The sequence below is a fragment of the Triturus cristatus genome, chromosome 3_2, assembly GCF_964204655.1.
Source record: "Triturus cristatus chromosome 3_2, aTriCri1.1, whole genome shotgun sequence".
NCBI classification, from domain to species: Eukaryota; Metazoa; Chordata; class Amphibia; order Caudata; family Salamandridae; genus Triturus; species Triturus cristatus.
Window position 1 is genome coordinate 198,779,248 of NC_140584.1, and position 20,464 is coordinate 198,799,711.

At 48.8% G+C, this 20,464-nt stretch overlaps 1 protein-coding gene across 1 annotated transcript in view; it reads left to right on the forward strand.

The window, feature by feature from the left end:
* The first annotated feature begins 8,916 nt into the window (after nt 1–8,916).
* Nucleotides 8,917–20,464, forward strand: part of PARP14 (poly(ADP-ribose) polymerase family member 14) — a 924,447-nt gene continuing 912,899 nt past the window's right edge. The window contains exon 1 of the mRNA XM_085647500.1: nt 8,917–9,233. Within this exon, the coding sequence (XP_085503626.1) occupies nt 9,047–9,233 (187 nt within the window). The 5' untranslated portion in view covers nt 8,917–9,046. The remainder of the gene's footprint in view (nt 9,234–20,464) is intronic.

The window sequence follows — 20,464 nt, forward strand, 5'->3', positions numbered from 1 at the left end:
TGCCCTGTACAAAATGATGATCTTGCCCCGTTTTTTGTACATGCTCCAGAACACTCACCTCTCCTTTGACAGGGTCTTGGTTCCGGGATATGGACGGCATGGCCACTAAATTCCTTTGGGGGGATGGAGGTCCAGGCTAGCCCTGGCCCAATGCCGAATCCCACCGTTTGACGGAGGCCTCGGAATGACGAACCTCTACCTCTACTACTTAGCGACTCGCCTCCTCACGATTCACGACTGGTTTAATGGCGGCTGGTCCGACCCGGCGTATCGCTTGGAGCTTCACATCTTGGGCTTCTCCTCTATCCAGGGGATGCTTTATGGGACCGCGGTTCCCCGAGCTCTTCCCGAGGTCACACGTGGCGTATTCCTGGCTTGGCATGCATCACTTTGTCATACTCAGTGGGCGGGCTGGGCTGACCCGCTACACTTCCTTGTGGTGTGGCACTAGGCTTCGTGAAGTCGCTTCCCTGTCAGGGTTCGGGCAGTGGGATCTCATCGGGGTAACCTTGTTGGGTGACGTCTGGAGCGGCACCCACATCCGATCCTTTCAGGACTTACAGGCCAGACACTCCCTCCATCCCTCTCAATTCTTTCGGTACTTGCAACTGCGCCACGCCCTTCACTCCCACATTACAGTCCCTGCCCGAATATAGCCCGCCCGAGGCGCAGGTTCCGACTGGGGATTTGGGGAAGGGTGGAGTCTCTCAGATCTACCACTCACACCACCAATACCCCTAATTCCCTTTCCTTACTCCGCGAGAAGTGGGAGGGCTGGCTTGGGGCTCTGGAGGATGAGGACTGGAGGGACGCCCTGATGGCCCCCATGACGATTGCGGTATTGGCGAGGCTCCGCCTGGACCAAGTCTATTTTCTGCACGCCGCCTACCTTACACCCCTGCGACTCCACCGTGCTGGGCTTCGGCCTGACGCTCACTGCTTTCTCTGCTCCCACCCCCACGATGATTTCTACCATATGGTTTGGTTGTGTTCTGGGATTCAGAGATATTGGGAATTTTTAACACAAGATCTGACAGGTGTCCTGGGCTGGGAGGTGCCTCATGATCCCATACATGTTCTGCTGGGCGTCACTGATGGATTGGACGACTCCAGGGCTGAGAAGCTCTTCCTCAACGCAGCATTGGTGGTCGCCAAAAGGGACATTGCTGCGCATTGACTGGACACTGCTCCTCCCACTCTAGTGCGCCGGCTCCTTGGGGGTGGATTGGTGCGCTGCACAGGAGCGGCCTTTATATGTAGCCAGGGGGGTGTCCTGAGAAATTTCGCCGCATGTGGGGCAAATGGGTCGGGGTAATCGATGACTGAGATGGAGTGGTGAGCTCTTCAGGTACACGTGGATATGCTCTTATTGATATCCTTATGTAGCCTTGATGTCACTGCGATGTGTTTTTCTCCCTATTCTGATAATGTACATGTAGCTCTGAATGGTGCTGTTAGTTGTTACATCCAAAACTCAATAAAATTAGATGTAAAGAAATATGGTAAACGGCCTAGTCTCCGAACCCATTGCAATCAACAGGGGAACAAGGCAGGGGTGCCCCCTATCGCCCCTACTGTTCGCTATTGCGACCGAGTCACTGACAGCGCGTATCAGACAGCATCACACGCACCGCAGCATTGGGTTCACCACACGTGGCCTGACGGTATCTGTAGGAGAGTAGGGTCTGCTTTCTATGTTCACCCCCACTTTTTGCTTTTGCTTTACTGGTTTTCGACTTAGATGTGGCTGGCTTGGGGCCCTGCTGTTCTCTCTCTAAATTAATACTATGTACTTTAGGTGCATAACCCATTTGGATAGGATCACCTTATTGGCCCCTGTACAGTGTACCTTAGGTACCCAGGGCATAGGTGTATCCTAGGCCTACCAGGGGCTGCAGCATGTATTATGCCACCCCTGACCTGGCCTTCCATTATGACACAACTGGCTGATCACTCAGCTGGGGCAAGGTCGTGTAATCACCCCTTGCTTAGGTGTAGTATTCCTATACCTACCTTATATATAGACACATGTGTACCTATCAGCCACTCCTATAGCAGGCCTTAACAATCCTGGAGGCAGAGTGCTTGGTAACATGTGAGATGGTGCTCTAGCATGAGCTGAGCCTGTCTGCAGCTTTCGGAACCAAGTCCTTATAGCTGTTCTATGATATAGCCTACCATGTACTCTTAAAGTGCCTTATAATCTTAAACGGTTATGGTAACTATGGTTTGGCTTTATCAAAACATGTCGTGTAAGGTGTCTAACACTTTGGAATAATATCCCCATCCCATTTCTGGGGATGAGGATATTATCCTTCCCTTCTGGAGGGAGAAGACATGTTGAAACCTGCTTACCCGGTTAAAGTTAACCAGAGCCCCAGCATCACAAAATGGATGCTGCTGCCACGACACAAGTCTGACCTCCTGCTGCTGGGAGTGATCCCGGCACGGGAGGCTTGGACAATAGGTTTCCTGCCTTGGGAGGTGCGAGCACCACCCCAGACAGGCCTTAGTGTATTGGGGCAGGGAGGGATGAAAGAAACAAGACACTGCCTGGGGCACACAAGGTGTCCCATGCATAGCCCAGTTCAAACCGGTGCTGGGGCACTCCAGCCCCAGTCCTGGCGCGAAACTGGACAAAGGGAAGGGGGTGTAACCACCCCCCTCCCAGGTCCCACCCATAAGGCGAGTACTTTCGACTCTCAGGGCTTTCTCACAACCCTGGCTGACACTCGGCCAGCTTTCAATTCCCCTGATAACATCGAAGGAATAGAACATGACATCGGTTCCTGGCTGAAGTCAGCCAGTGACCTTTATGCTCCCCTAACCAAATTCCCCCCCACTAGACATCACAATTCCCACAGGTGGTTTTCTGTTGACCTCAAGCAACAGAAAACAAAAATCCGCCAGCTGGAACGTATCTGGAGACGTGATTATTCCACCGTAGGCAGACAGTCCTACATGACTGCACGTAGGGAATACAAATCGGCCATCATTGCAGCAAAAACAGAACACTTCTCTATCAGGATTTCGTCCGCAGCAAATAAATCAAAAGAGGTGTTCAGAGTAATGAATGAACTTACTACCGATGACAGAATCCTCCCAGCCCAAACCCCCACGCAAGAAGCTTGTGACACCCTTAATCTCTATTTTTTGGAAAAGATAGAAAAAATTAAAAACTCTATACCTTCCCTACCCCAGTCACTCACACCGAACTTTCCCTCTGACAACTCCCTCACGTTCTCTACTTTTCCCACCTTGGACGCACTCTCATTGGCGGAACTCGCCATCCGTGTGAAATCTGGCTCTCCTAACGACAGCTGTCCACCCTCTGTATTGCGGAGTATCTGCCTCAGATTACCCGACTGTGTTTTACCCCTGCTAAATGGCTCGCTCAACAGTGGCATTGTCCCCAGCCCTTTTAAGGAGGCCACCCTTTTGCCCCTCCTTAAGAAACCTGGTGCTGATTCTGCACTACCGTCGAACTATCGTCCCATTTCCCTTCTCCCCTATTTTTCAAAACTTTTGGAGGCTCATGTTACTCGCTGCCTCTCCAACTTTATTGAATCTTCTGGTTATCTTGAGCCTAACCAAGCAGGCTTCAGGCCTGCCCACTCTACTGAGGCTGTCATCTTGGCAGTCTTGGAGACACTTAGGAGGAACGCAGACGCAGGAGTCTCTCAAGCCCTTGTACTTCTGGATTTGTCCGCCGCATTCGACACGGTGGACCACGACATCCTTCTCCACCGTGTCAGGCAAGCGGGCATCCAGGGCTCCGCACTTAAGTGGGTTGAGTCCTTTCTGACTGGCAGAACTCAGGCCGTTCGCTTAGGCCCCTACACTGCAACCAAAACGCCCGTGGTCTGTGGAGTCCCTCAGGGCTCCTCCCTCTCACCGCTCTTGTTCAATTTATACCTCAGGCCCCTGATTCAATCCCTCCAGAAATGGGACGCAGTTGTCTACAATTATGCCGATGATCTTCAGATCATCTTCTCCCTTAACTCCCCTCATGACATCAAAACATTTCATTCCGTGATGATTCATATTCAATCTTGGATGAACCAGAATCAATTGAAGCTAAATCCCGGAAAAACGGAGCTTCTCCTCCCTGGACTCAGTCACATCCACTGGGGCCCACAGTTTTGGCCCTCGGAGCTTGGTCTCCCTCCAACCCCGGTCAAATCAGTGAAGAGCCTGGGAGTGATTATTGACTCCGAATTATCCCTTAAAAATCAAGTGGGTGCGGTCACTTCATCATGCATGTATCAGCTTCGGAAGATTCGTAAAGTTCGTCATCTACTTCCACCTGCCGCACTCACCCAAGTTGTCATTTCACTTGTGCTTTCCCGGCTGGACTTCTCGAATTCCCTCTACTATGGCCTCCCACAATCTCTGTTATATCGTCTTCAGATAGTTCAGAATCAAGCGGCCCGACTCATTCACAAAACCCCCAGATGGCAATCGGCCAAACCTTTACTCCATAGATTACACTGGCTACCAATAGGCCAGAGAGCAGCCTTTAAGGTGGCCTGTCTCACATTTAAAGCTCTCCATTGCCCCGGCCCCGCGTTCCTCAAATCCTTAATCATCCCCCATCACCCAATACGCAACCTTCGATCTGCTTATCGCCACCTACTTGTCATCCCCAAAACTAAAACAAAGAAATTCGGTGGTCGCCGCTTCTCTCACTTGGCTCCCAGTCTCTGGAACCCTCTTCCTCTTCTCATCAAATCCACTCCCTCCCTTTTGAACTTTAGGAAGTTATTAAAAACTCACCTCTTCCCTCTTTTAGGCTAATCTAAGCGACTCTCGCCTCTTTCGTCTCTCACTCTCTCTGTCTTAACAGCGCCAGGAAGCCTTCGGTGTCAGCGCGCTTTACAAGTCACACTTAAGATAAGATAAGATAAGACCTAGCAGGCAACCCAGCCCCCCAGATTAGTATAAGAGTGGTAGCTGGGCCCCAGGAGATTAGATTATCCTGAACCTGCAACTTGAACAGAAACTCTGGACCTTCGACATTCGACGAAAGAAGAAGACTGAAGAATCTCCCTTGTGGCCAAGGAGTGGCTACCCTGTGCAAACAAGCACCATCAAGAGACTTACCCTTTGCTTTGCTGAAGTTCTACGAGGGACCGACTGCAGAGCCCGACCAGAGCCTTGACTTCCAGACTTCTCCGACCCTGATCCACATCCACAGCCGAGCTGAGATCCGTGGAGGCGACGAGTTGTGCACCGGGGATTGAGAAGCCCCAACCCCAAGCACCATCTGCACCGAAGATCAGCCCCCCACACTCCACGAGTCCTGCGTGGGGCCCTTCTGCATTTTCCTGCTTGCCGCGTCTGTCCGGTTGCTTGCCCGTTGGCTAGCGGCCTTTGCGACGACACACCTTCGAATCTTCACTGCTGGGTTGGCTCCTCCAGACTGGCTCCCGCTTCTCTGCAAAAGAGAAGCACCCCAGACCTTCCTGGTCTGCACCAGAAGCAAGTCCTCCGTTCTTCGTGGGTTCCGCTTGCCAAGGCTTGGTGAGTCCTAGTTCGACTTCGACGCCGCCGACAGCAAGAGCCTTCGTGGGACAGCTCGCCTCCTGGTCCTGGTCGTTCTTGACGTCTCCCGGTACCCGTGGCTGCTGCGACAAGCTTCACCTCTTCGCCTGCAAACTTCACAACAACGCCTGGTTCCTTCCTGGTTCCACGTGGTCACCGACTAGTGACCTTGACTCTGTCCCTTCTGCTTGCAGGTACCCTTCCTTCTTGATCCCGGCCTTGGGATCCACCGGACACTCTGCACTGACTGCCTGTCAGCAACTTTCCTTCAGGCATCCATAGAAGTCCACGACGAAACCCGACGCAAGTTCACACCTATGCACCCGCAGCCTGTGGGCTAGGTAACTTGGGTACTTCGGTGCTCACAAGGGTAGTGACTATCCTAGGGTCTAGTTTCCGAGTCTCGACTTTCTAGTTGCTCCAGAAGTGTCCTAAAACTGCTTATTTCAGAACTGTACTATTTCTATCGATTATACGCATTACGCGTGAGTGTTTCCACTCTGCACCTGAATCCCGTGGGCCTCCCACTTCCTAACTGTAGTGTAGTGTAGCCCCAGCGATTCCCTAGGCCTAGGCCTATCCTATTTCCGTGACAGTGGTCCTTATACCCCTTCTTTAGTATATGGTTTCCGTGGCCCCTAGGGCCTAACTGTATTATTTACCTGTGTGACTTAATGTATGCTTGAATAAGACTGTGTTGTACTTACCTCGAATCTCATAAAGAGTGCTGAGGGTTTGACTAGAATAAATACACTTTATTTTATATATATATATATCTGTTGTGGTGTCCTTTCATTTGGTATTCAAGGGATTATATATGGTATCACAGCTGGCTTCACATGCCATTCAGAGTTTAGCCTAAGACTGCTCTTGTCCATGCTACCACTAGGATAGCTGGTCTATAAGGTTGACTTTACAACCAATCACCATAAGGGTTGTTTGGACTGATATAAGGTGTACACTAGAACTAGTGACATCATACATCAGGCCAACTTCTCACAGTATCATTATACGCGGACGACATTACACTATACATGACAGACCCGAAAGACAATCTTGCACCCATGACACGAGAATTAATCAGTTACGGGGAACTCTCAGGGGTACGAATAAACTGGAGTAAATCTGTCATTACCCCCTTGACATCCGGCACTCTGCCCTTCGAAATAGAGTACCCGATCGCCTGGGCTACGGGACCAACACGATATTTGGGAATCTGGATTAGTAATGATCGCAACGAACTATGGTCCGAAAACTATGGCAGAGTGGTAGAATGGATCACAGGGCGGGTACACAGTTGGAAAACTCTCCCCCTCTCTCTGGTGGGCCTCTTTGCGCTGGCAAAAATGATCATCCTGCCCAAGCTGTTGTACCTCTTTGTCAACATCCCCATTCCTCTAACAACACATTTTTTCAAAACATTGCGCTCGCTTATGATCGAATTGGTATGGGCGGGGCGCCAACCAAGAATAACATGGGAGGTACTACCCTACCCCAATCCCAGGGCGTCCTGGCCGCTCCCGACTTTGCATTATACACCTACAGAGCGCAGGCGCACTTCCTTCAATACTGGGTGCACCCCACGCCCTTTCAGCCGCATGTCGCCGTAGAACTAGACAGAGCGGCACCACTGCTGCTTGCTACAGCCATATTTCAAACATATAAGAGACCACGAGATGAAGTGAACACAGTAGAAGCAATACGATGGGCCTGGACTGGGCTGCGCAAGAGAGCAGGACTGGACATATTTTATGCCCCCTCGATGCAACTGGCGAAACACCCACAGATACCCCCGCTGGGAGAACATAGAGCAGGGGAGAGAGCGGCGCAGCTTAAGATACACAAGGGCAAGGACCTCTTCCCCGCAGACACCTTCTTAAAACTACAACAAATGTGCAGACAGGAGCCCCCTTCGGCCGCGGTCATGCTCCTTTACTATCAGTTGCTTTCCTCCTGCAGAAGCCGATTTGACACATTTCCAACCCCCCCCCCCCCCCGCAGCACTACCTGCATTAGAAAATGTGCTTGCGACAGCCCACGGCCGCAAGCAGATCGCCCGTATACACAAACTACACAATAAACATCCCTAATAATCACCCCTGGGGCTAGAGAGCTATGGGCAACGGACATAGGGGTGGACATCTCGAATGACCAGTGGAAGTTAATCTGCGGTCAGCTGCGGCTACTGTCCTCAAACTACGGCTGCGATTAAACCATTTCAAGTACATACACCGCCTATATCGAACCCCGGTGCAACTGCACCGAATGGGACTGCATCCTGATGATCGCTGCTGGAGATGTGGGACGCCCAGGCTACCTTCCTACATGTGGCGTGGCATTGCTGACCGATAGCTTATTTCTGGCTACATACACTGCAACACATGCATGCCATTACCGGACACAAATTACCCTGCATGCCGCTGGCGGCGTTGCTAGGCAACAAAACTGCGGTACCACCCAAAAGAAAGAAATTGACTGCTATGCTGTTAATTATGGCTAAACGCCAGGCGGCCATTCACCGGAGGACGGTTTTGCCACCGACCACTTAAAACTGGATCATTAGTGTGACACACTGCAAAACGCAACTGGAGATGTATTGGGAACAGATGCCGGCGCGGTTTCGCCCCTGAGATATCTGGGAACCGTTTGTACACGGGCTGAATACGGTGAACACAGACAACCTCTAATGTACCTAACAGGGTAATAATAATTTACTGTCACCTAAGGCCGAGATCTCATTACCCCTACTCAATGTACAGACCGTTCATATGGAATAGTATGATAGCTACTGTCGCAATGTACTACTGTTGATTACTTCTGATAAATGCTGTATAAGAAGTTGATGGACAATACCACTATTGCTCCGATGACCTGAGTACTGCCTGATGATTGGTTTGTTAGATTGTAATTGATGTTTTTATAAATGCCAATAAAAATACAAAAATTGGTAGGCACATAAAGATCCCTACACGAGAGCCGTTAACCCACAAGATATTTTTAAAATTCTGCCTTTTTCTGGCCAATTAATTAAGCAGAACATATTTACTGTCACATTTGTCCTTGTTGCCAATTTCTTTGGTGTATATTTTAAATAAATAAAAATACACGTTGACAGTCAGACTCGGATCTTCACCTCCTTATCTCTGCCACACTTTGACCTCCAATTTATGGTTTCTCCCCGAAGGACATTTTTCCCAATTCAAACGCTGTCCGTGACCGCAGGTTTTTACTGCAAATATAGTAGTTTCTGGAATATATCGTTTTAGGAGTTTCTATTCCTCCCTTTTTGGGCGGGATTCTGTGGCTGTGGGCGAGGCAGAGCAACAACCCTCAATAACACTCCCTCAGCGCTTTCTAAACAAACGACTTAAACTTCTTAGAAACGAAACCGAAAGCGAAAAACCCGCCGTTGTGATTCATCTGGTTGGAGAGTCCTGTATGGTACAGGAAGTCCAATTACTCACGTCATTCCCAGCCGGGCAGCGGTAGCAACAACACGGACATGGGAGACGAAGCTTACCCGTACCCTGTCTTGGTGCGGGGGGCCTGGGGCTCCCAGGGCTGCACCAAGGCGCTGAAGAACAAGCTCCTGTGCTACTTCCAGAGCCAGAAGAAGTCCGGCGGGGGCGAATGTCAGATCACAGTCTCCCGCCCCGGGGAGGTGCTCGTACACTTTGCGGAACACGAAGGTACCCCCAGATCTCTTGCCCTACTCCTTCTGAGAAAACAGTGCCAGGCGGGGAAGGCGCCGGAGTGGAGGGTGGCTGGGATTTCATATTGAGAGCGAGGCGTCTTCGAGCTGCATTGAAAAGTTAAAATATGGTGTGTTGAGGAGGGTCCCTGTGACCAACACGTGATCGTTGAATGTTGAGGTAGACGCGCTACAAATGTGCACGTTTGTGTTAGGGATTTTACCCGAACTTTGGTTGACGCCTTTCTCAGAGAAAAATACCAGTTGTTTATTTACGCTGTAAGATTCTGCAAAAGCCCTGCCATGCTGTTTAAAAACAACTTTGTATAAAAAGTTCAAAATTCGTTTTTAAACATGGCCTTTCTGTCTTTGTTTACTTGAATTATCAGTTAGGGATCACCGAGGCAGTTGTGGAAGTAGAACAGCAGTTTGCCAGCGGACCCCTTATAAGACTGAGAGCTAACAAATATGTTTGGGCCGAAAGGGTGCAGCACAGACCACCAATGACTCTTTAATTAATATGTGTGAAAAAGGCTGCTTTATTGAAGACAGGTGTACCTCACAAAACATTACCCTTTTTCATTACAAAACTACACCTTGCTATACATTGATTCACCTACATATCCTCCTCCCACACCCCTAAGGTTTTACCTCCCTTATCTTTTCTTTGCAACTATTTAAAAAAAAAAAAAACTGCTAGGTCATTAACTGTTGAACTTTAACCCTTTAACCTCTTTTTACTTGTCAAACATCTGCTTAACTCCCTATCTCCTATCTTAACCCCTTCTGTGCCACGCCCTTTCCCCCTCCTGTGCCGGGCGTTTTTATTAGTGGGTGGGGTTCATGACGAGATAGTCTCGTCATGGGCACAGCGCGACCGTGCTCCATGACGAGACTATCTCGTCATGGGCACTGAAGAGGTTAACCTTATTGCCGGCACCTGGAGTAACTTGTTTTAAACATGCTAAAAACGAGCTACCAGGGGCTGTATTATGCATTGTGATAGTTTGCCACCTGTGAACTCGAACTGAAAACACGGAGCAGCTGTTCCGTGTTTGCACAGTGCAGGCGTACCCGCCGTAAAGAGGATTAGAGATCCCCTTGCAGGCGGGTGCAGTCAGTGACTGCACCCGTCTGCAAGGGAATGTCTTTGGGGTACATGGGACCCCCTTTACCCCCTGCAGAGGGCTGCTCTCAGGGGGCACACTGACAGTGCGCCACCTTTTAAATGGCGCACTGTCAGTGCGCCTCCTGAGAGCTGCTTTCACTCTGCGCTTGCGTCTGTAATATGGCGCGGGCACAGAGTCAAAGGAATCCCCTAATTTGCATAGAGACGCCCCTATGCAAATGAGGGAACACCCTCTGAAGGTAGCGCTGGCGCTTTAAGTGCACCAGCGTTGTCGGTATTATAGAAGGGGACGCACAAGCGTCTGCGCCCCTTTCTATAATACCAAAGTGCACTGGGGGGCGCAAAGCGGGTGTAAACGCCTATTGCGCCCCCAGAACACTTATTGTAATACGGCCCCAGATGCCTTGCACCTGCTTCTAGCAACCACTCAATACATTGCACTTCCCCTCCAATGCACCTGTGCCCAACAAAATAACCTTCTTCAGAGTGAGAGGGAGGGAAATTTTTTACAACTAATCTCCCCCTACATCTGCTGGCTGCCATGCCACTGTACCAAAATGGTGACACTGCTTGTAAAATGGTCGGTTTTATAGCCCCCTGCCCGTCAGCCCAAAATCTAGACCAAAAAGAGCCCATTGGGCTCGGGCCACACTATCTGCCCAAAACCCCCAGGGGTGCAAGCCTCCCTCTCGGTCGGCCCCCCGCCCTCCTCCACAAAAGCCCCAATTGGTAGAAATGTCATTCGTTTACTTCGGTAACCAGTAGTTGGGGATGGCGGCAGAAAGGAGTTCAGCTATAAAGGAGGAGTGTTGTCAGTAAGTAATCATGCACTTTTTGCGTGCAAACTCTGCTGCTAGAGACATTGGTAACTAAGAAAGGTATGATAGCAAAGCTATTTTGGCCTATTAAATTGGCCACAGACTGAATTTTAATCTAGCTCGGGGTTAATGCAGAGATCGGTGTTTATTCGGCAAGTTTCATGGTAACCGGTTAAATAACTCTAGTGGTTCATGCATTGAATTAGCTGGAGAGATCTTTTTGCGCTCTCTGCCCACAAGTTTGAATTATTAAATCGCAGTACCTGCTGAAGGGCATAGCTTGTAAGGGTGGGATGTATTTGTATTTTATGTAGGAAAGCTCAATGGCTTAATAATTTTGTTGCAGAGATGCTTGTTATTTTCAGCTCACAAGTTTCAATCCTGGTAAAACAGCTCAGTCTAACAAGCATTGGCATAGTCAATAAGTCTTGCCTATGCCTTTGCCAATATGTTTTAGCCATGTTGTACACTAGTGTGGCTGCTATTCAGTATGGCTAAAACCTATTGGTGTAAAGGGGCCTAGAGTGAAGTGTTCTAAAGTTGAGAAGATTGTAGTGTTATGGAGTAGAGTGGTGTAGAGTTGAGTCAAGTGGTAATGGTGTGTTATGGAGTGGCGTGTAGTGTTGTGCAGTGTAATGTTAGTACAAGTCGATATTCTGATATACAACGATATTCACTCATGTTTATTCTGCTTATGCTATACTGATGCCCTTATCTTATGCTAATACTTACTTTAGAGAGATGCTTTACACTGATAAACCTACTCTGCAGTGTACTTTAGGGAGTATAATGTTGTATATAAAACTATACTCTCACAGGCCCGCCACACTTTACAAAGATTAACTGTTGTGGACTTGGCCCTTTTTGCAGGGTCATCCCTAGACTTTTTGCCTTTCTCCTAGCCTTTTTCCTGACATGGTGTTGGTGGTTTTAGGACTTTGGGCACTTAAGCACTGCTGTCTTGTGTAAAGTGCGCGTGCTCTCTGCGATAAATATGGTAAGATTGGTCTACATCTGTTTGGCCTATTTAATTTACCTGTCAGTCCCTTGTAAAGTGGTATCTCATATACCCAGGGCTGGTGAATTAAATGCTACTGGTGGGCTTGCAGCGGTAATTGCGCCACCCACCAGAGTAGCCTTTCAGACCTATCCCAGGCCTCTGCCATTGCAGTGGCCCCTAAAGAGTGTGCCATGTCTGTGACCCCCCCCTTTTACTCATGACAGTCACCCCTAAGGTAGGCCCTAGCTAGCCCTATGGGCAGGGTGCATTGTAGGTAAAAGGTAGGACATGTACCTTAAGTGTGTGAAATGTCCTGGTAGTGACAAACAGCCATTTTGGTTTCTCACTGCTATGGGGCTGACCTCACATAGGAATGCATTGGGGATTCCCTGATAAGTGTTTCAGTGGTAATTCCTTATATGAGAGGTGATAATAAATGCTGTGCAATGGTGTGCGCAGATTTATTATAACTATTTTAGAAATGCTACTTTTAGAAGTTGGCCTTTCTGTGAGCTATGTGTCTGCCTGCCTGATGGGAATTGCATGTCTGGCTTTTGAGTGACAGGGGCTGGTGAGGTGTGTGTGGCTCCAGGAGGGGCAGGGTGAGTCAGCACTAGGCTGAATGGAACATCTGCATTTGGAGTAGTGGGAGGAGTAGTGCCTGGTCCCTGAATAGGCCTGTGCCTAGCCTGTACAATGCTGTCTCTGCCCCCCCTATGGTGTGTCTGATGAAGAGCTCCCACCTGACAAAGGGGAAGAGGAACCTTGTAAACAAAGTGCTCCAATTACCCCCTGAATCAGTTGCATCTGGTTCCCCAAAGCCCTGTACTGCAGATAAAGGAAATTGTGATACAAATATAGGGGCTGTGACCCCATGAGTAGTGTGCTTGTTCCTGAGCTGGGGGCTGCTGCTGCTGGGTTCCAGGAGGAACCGCCACAAGGGACTGCCTTACTTCTGGAGGGCTCTGTGTGCTAGCCTGTCTGGGCCCAGCTTTGTGCCCCCTGAACCTTGCCTTGGACTTACCGCCTTGTGAGCGCTAGATTATTTTATTTGCTGGATTCCTTGTCCAGCCTTTGCCCTGAAACTTGGGGTATTCAAGCACCTTGTGAGCACTGCACCGTTTGTGCTGCTGCTCCAGGGAATAGGAGCGTGTGGGCCTTGCAGCGCTGAGCTGCGTCCTCTAACGAGGGAATCCCGTCGTGGGGATTCCCAGCAGCGCGGAAGGAGAGCGGGAGCCTACCCCGCTTTATGCATCTTAAGAGCGGGTGCCCACCCCGCGTTTCTGCACCTTGGAAAAGCGGGTGCCCACCCCGCACTGCCGCTTATTTGGCGGGTGCCCACCCCGCTTGTGCGTGTATTTAGCGGGTGCCCAACCCGCTAAGGTGTTGTACACAGGCGGGAGCCCACCTCGCACTGCCCCTTAAGGAGGAATCACCGCTGCGGCCCGGAAGTCAGGTGGCCTTGCCTAATTGTGGGCGGGGCTAAGTCCTGGCCCACCAATCGAAACGGGCCAGGGGAAGAAGCTGCTCCGGCCGCCAACTGCTGCACGGCCAGAGCGGAAGACAGGCAACTCAGTGCGTGACTCGAGGCGGGGCTCCCGTACTGGAGGAGAGAGCCTTGCGTGCAGCCAGGAACCTCGCAGGCTCACCGGACATTGCAGGAAGACCGGAGGAAATCCAGGAGGAGACCGCAAACTCCCGGTAAGTGGGTCCGAGTTGGGAGCCCGGTGGGGGTGTGTGTCGGGGCACATTGTCGGTGCCCTCCCCCTGTGGTCGCACCTGAGGCACAGTGGTGCCAGTACCAACTGCATTCCTCACAGCTGCATCGCCGTAGCGGGCAGCTGCAACAAAGAGGGCACTTTTGTTCTTGAGTCCCGGAGTGGAGGTCCAGAAGGCACGGTGGTGCCAGAGGCGATTGGCAATCCCAGCTGCCCTGCGAGAGCGCAGGCAGCTGCAACGTTTGGGCGCTTGTATTTTGAGGAGTCCCAGAGGGGAGCTCCCAAGCGACACGTTGGTGCCCGGGCTGATTTCTCATTCACAGCTGTGCCGCCCCAGAGCGGGCAGCTGCAACGTTGCGCCTAATTGTTTAGAGAATCCCAGTGGGGACCCAGAGGGGTTCAGAGGGCACAGCTGCACCGCAATTTGCGTCAGCTGCCATGTTTAGGCCTGCGCAATTGCACACTTTTGGGATTCTGCTGCATTGCAGCCAGCCCTGATATTTTGGGACAGAGGGCATTTGTGCCCCAGCGAAAGGCCAGTTGGTCGGGTGGTCAGTTCTATGTTGGTAGGGCGCTAGGCCCTAATGTGATTGCGTAATGTGATTTATGCTTGTGATGCCTTTGACGTAATGTGTTTATGTTTAGGATGTTTATGCTGGTGAGGCCTAGTGCGTAATGTGTTTATGCTAATGAGGTTTGGGCCTAATGAGGATATGCCTAATGTCATGCTATGATATGTTAGGATGGTGTCTTAAGGTGACTGTGATAATGCTTAGGTCATTATTGTACCAGTAATTACTGGTTGTGGTTTATATTTACTTACTTGTTCTGATGGTTCTGACCGCGGCCCGATTGGTCTGGTCCTGTATATAATCCCTTGTGAATATTGCCTAGTGCCAGTTGGCACAGTGTAAATGTGTGATTATGTTTCTAATGTGTTTATGATAATACAAAGGCTATTTTTGATATAACCTTGTGTGGAGTTACTTTTGTGGCGTGCCTAGTGTGTTGCTGCTGTGTGTGTGTTGCGCAGTCGCTTTACACATTGCCTCTGTGATAAGCCGGACTGCTCGTGCCAAGCTACCAAGGGGGTGAGCAGAGGTTATCTTCAGCGTGTAACTCCCTTGCCCTGATTAGAGTGGTGGTTTGTGCCTGGCCTAAGCGCAAGCCTTAGCCAACCAGAAATCCCATTTCTAACATTCACATTGTAAAATTCAGTGCCTGTTACCAAAAAAATAAAGAAACTAAAGTAACATTTTGCATTTCATACCCTGCCTCTAACACGGAGTTGCCACATTTGGCAACTTTGGACATATCTTTGGCACAAGGTGGGCAGAAGGTGAGTCCCTGCTGCTCTCAGTGCCTTAAAAAGAAAATGTGTGGCAAGTGTAAATAGGTCTTATCTCTGAGAGAGGTTTTAGCTGGGTTGTAATGTAATGTGGTTGGGCAGGATATGGAATGCAAGAAACAAAAAACAAAATAATCAGTAGAAAGTACAGGTCATCCTTGAAGTTAACAACTTACATACCATTAGACACTCATAAGTACATATAGTATCACCGTCTACTAAACAACAGCTATATTTTATGTAACTGCTGAATTTGAATTTTGTCCAAGGAAAGGGAATGTAAGAGGGAGTTGAATATCTGGTTAAAGACATGTTTTTCTGGTCAAGAGAATGAAGGAAAGACGCACCATGAGATGGTTACAAGCAATGTTTGTGGTAGTATCAATGAAATCAACCATAGAAAGCGTCCCACTAGACCAAAAAGCCCACAAACCTTAAAAAAAAGCCCACACACTGACTATCAGACCAGCCCCTCGGGCACTGTGTGATTGCCTTATGGCCAGTCCGACCGTGGAAGATTTACCATCTGTAGTGTAAGAGGGTGCGTTCTTATTTTTAGTTGAATTTGTCAGTTTCAACATGTTGTGTGATACTTTTCTGTGGAACACCATGATGTATTTCAAATCACTTGAGCATCTTCTAGGATAGTAGACAGCCCATGCATAAGTATGTATTTCAAAGGAGGGTGTGGTATTAGCACTCTTATGTGCCAATAATGGCCAATAATGGCCAATTAATGTGTTACTAATATGGATATATGCCAAGAGCTCTTCCTTATTTTTTCTGTGTGGTGGAGAGATGCGCAGTCTCGCTGGCGAGATTTAATGAGTTAGAGGAGATTTCTCTAGTGGGCTTTAAGCGCCGCCCCTCTTTTCCATTGGCTGGCGTCACCGTTTATGCTAAACGATGGCCAGCCATTGGAAAAGAGCATCTAGTGACGTACACTTTTCTCTTTTAGAGCCGTCCCAGTTGGACTGGCTCGGTTCCTTTACGTCTGTGGTAAAAGCTTTTCTTATCTTTATGGGGCCATGTGTTTCAAACATATGGCCCCATAAAGACAAGAAAGCTTCCGTAAAGGACGAAAGTGAAAGCGGACTGGGGAGCAGTGGGGGCTCTGCAGGCGCCTGTGCGGGAGGGAGGGCGGGCCATCGGAGGGACAGATCACTTGTTTCTTCGCTGACGTTAGACGGTGGGATGGACGGAGGGGAACTCCGCCAGTGTTTCGATGACAGGATTGTTGTGAGCGACCTACGCCCTCTGCAGACCGGTTACCAGTCTAGCACGGGCTCGCCTCCCTCCCCCCAAGACCCTGCCACCCGATAGCTTCCAATATGGCGATGCATAACAAGGCGGCCACCCCGCAAATCCCCGACACCTGCCGGGAGCTGGCTGAGCTGGTGAAGCGCAAGCAGGAGCTGGCGGTAATGTGTTTTTTCTTACTTGCCTCTCGCGCCCCTTCTGGGAAGTACTCCGGCATAGGCTATTTTGTGCGCCTTCCACACGTTCGCCATCTATTCCTGCGTACTAACGCTAACAGCGTAAAAGGACGAAACGGCTACCTTTTACGAGCCGGAAAATGTATGTATGTCATGTTAGTGAATCTGAGACTAGTGAGCGGGGTAGTTGGCCGGCGGTTGCTGTCGAATGGATGTTTTGAGGCGGCTTTCCGTTTCAGGCAAGGCCGGCGCTCGAGGCCTATGCATCAGGGTATATAAAATGAACTTTAGAGAGTGGCCATTAAATGTGCTGTAATGTAGGCCCTGCATATATATATATATATATATATAGCTATTCTTAAACAGCTCATCAGTGCGTGCATTTTGTGTTGCATTAGTTGTAGCATTACGAGTATAATAGGAAAGTGAATGTTCTAATTTGAGCGGTGATCCTGATCCTTGTCGAGGTGCATTTATCAGAATTGAAAAAGTTAAAAATTAAACACATTTAAATTATATACACTCTACTGGTCTCCCAGAACTCGGTACAGTAGTCCTCAAAAAGTTTCCTGCACCAGATGTTAAAGTTATACTGATGTGATCTAGAAGTGGATGCTGGCAGTCGAAATTTCAAGATGTTCCTCATAACGTGGGAGTACCTAAGTTATTTATTCTTATGTTTTTTATTATGTACGGTGGTGCTTGCAGTCCTCTATTAATGGGGAAATTTTTGTATTGTAATTGTAACTACAAGGACTAGAAAGCTACGAAAAAGTCAGGATTTGCTCGCACCTGCCGTTGAATAGCTTGAAATCCCAGAACCACAGATTTCCCTGCAACTAAAGCTGAATGTCAATGTGCCTTTATAAAGATCATCCTTCTGCGGGACAGCATCTATGCTCATGGGGAGCCAGAAGACATCTTTGCTTCGCTTTCTACAAGAAGAGCTAGTGAATGGAGGTTTGGCAGCGTCCCAAAGCAGGGTGTATAAAACATGGCAGATTGAATGACCAAATGTCTTCCTCCCTTGGGCAAGGCAAAAAGGGTGAACCACTAAGTCAGTGGTCTTCAAACTTGGTTACAGAGGGCCACCCTTGAGCAAAATGTTTTGGAGCCAGGCCCCCCTGAAACCTTTGAAGCGGTGGATTGAGAAAATGGTAAGGATGATACTAAACGGGGTGGATTTATAATTTGTAAAACCTTTTTACACCGGTAAAAGGTTTTTGGGGGCAAGCATCCATGCTTGTTCAGACCCATGCCTGTGCAGGTAACTCTGCAGCAAATTGTTTGTTACTGGGATGTTGGTTTTCTTATGTTAGAACACTTAACAAATACGTGCAGTGAGTGTAGCATCTCGGCATCAAAGTCTGTCAGACAACAATGATGTCAAGCAGTAATTGCAACTAGTAGTATGACTTCAAAATGGAAATAGCAGTTTTCAAAGCCTTTCCATATCTAAAACAATCTTCATTTCCTAAATAAAAAAGAGCTTTGGATTGCCTGCACCTTGTTTTGCACAGGCACACACAGCAACAGGTGGTTTGAGGATTGGGCCATTGGCTCTATTAATTTAGGAATTCAAAGATCAAGAAGTGGATGTGGCAGAGAGGAGTTTACTGAAATTTGGGGGCATATTATCAAGACAGGCGATAAAATTATCGCCGCTTTAGCGGCACAAAACTGCCGCTAAAATGGCGATAATGGGCTTGATAATATGCTCTATGGAATTCCAATTGAAGCTCAGGTTAGATGTCCTTCACATCTAACATGGGCTTCAAACTAAAGCGGCGATAATTTTATCGCCTGTCTTGATAATATGCCCCTTGGTTTGTTGCAAAACACACAGCACCTTCAAATGACTTTTCCTTGACAATCGGAATCAAAGAAGAGATCGAAGTGTCAGTAAAAACTGGGCAGGAGCATTCTGGAAGCGCGGCCACACAGGAGATACTAGTAGGTCTAAATAAAAGTGACAACTGCCCCCAGGGCAGGTTATTCCTTTGCAATGATGCTAGACATGTTTTGCTAGACATGTGGTAGTGTCACAGCCATGAATTCTCCATCAAGGGGTGCACTTTGGAAGGTAAGGGCAAATATCTGAAAGCACGCTTTCTGCAAACTAACCCATACTTAAGTGATACCTTCTCAGTACTCATTGTACCTGCTCTAACCCTACCAGAGCACTGTAGAGGCTGCTGGAATGATTTATTGAAACTACGGTTAAAAAAAAACAAGCATTGGCATAGCCAATAGGTCTCGCTTTTGGGACCTTTATAAGTATTTAGTTATGCATCACAATATCCTTGGTGCAACGACATCAACCGTTGCATGGCTAAACACTTATAAGGTCCCAAATGTGAGACCTATTGGCTATGCCAATGCTTGTTCTCTCTGGGGTTCCTATAGCCTGGACCAGGCTTCATGGGCGCTGGAGCACAACACAGGAAATTGGCAATTACGAACTGAGATACTGGCAGCACGCAGATGAATTGCTTCCCTGGTGGAGAGTGCTGCCGGAAACACGGCGATTCCCTAGTCTTTATTATATATAGCCAGGGCCACGTAGTGTGTGTAGATATGCACAAGCAGGTAATCCATCACTCCTAAAGGGAGTCTAGTCTGTCTCTTGTAGTTGAACATTACAAGAACGTAACTGAGCATAACTAGGACTGGTTTTTTATCAAACTATCCATGCAGTAACCTAGGTAGAAGAGCTGTTCAGACAGTGTCCTTGGAATGCCTCATGGCAGGGACAGAGGGGAGCAGGTGACAGCATACAATGACAGCCAGAATAGAAGAGCTGCTCAGACATTGTCCTTGGAATGCCACACGGCAGGGACATGTGGCGCAGGCGAGTGGCCAGCAAGGGTCCAGGGAAGCCGAATGGGACATGCTGGGCTGGGTCTGACGGCTGCCCACAAGGTCGGTAGCAAGGTAAGCCCAGAACCCGCAGAACCCAAGACACCTGTAAAAGGCCCATCGCGCTGGGGCAGTGCTGTTGGCCAGAGATTGAGGTAAAACCAGTGGACGATATTCAGAGTGATAAGTTGTCACATGGTTGCAGGGGGCACTGTCGACATCTTTGAGTTAGCATGAGCCCGGGAGCCATGATGCTGCTTTTGCGCACGTTACTTGACGCTTCATCTTATACAAGACTTTTTACACTTTTCACAAGAGAACTGTCTGCTGCGATCTTTCTCCGCTTACTCCTGGAGTTTAGTCTGAACATTGTAAGCAACGTCAATCAACAATGCCCTTTGTTATTCTGTTCTGGTCAGGCCCTAGCACATAGACAAAACAATAGGGGTGGGCGGAATTTGCGTAGTCTCGCTACGCAAAGCTCCGCGAAACGGTAAAAAATCTCTGCGAGCACGCAGAAATTCCGCGAAGACGAGGAATTGCTTGTTCGCGATGCTTTTTTCATGTTTGCAAACGCTGTTTGCATGTTCGGGGGGAAATATCTCGCGAACACGCATTTTGAGAATGCGGAACGCAGAATTTTGGGCAATTCCGCGTTCACCGCGGAACGCGAAATTACCCAAATTCCACGAGCGGAACAGAATTTACCGCCCAGGCCTACAAAACATACCCTGCAGCTGCTGTTTGCGGAACACTGGTATTTTGATATTACAGGACTGCATGTTTAACACAGAAACACTTGGAGAGGGACCTTTCCAGGGAGAAGAGCAATACGTACCTGTGATGTAGTAAAACACTCTATGCCCTAAAGGTATGGGGTCTGTTGACAAAGCTCGGCGATCTTCATTCACATAATACTTC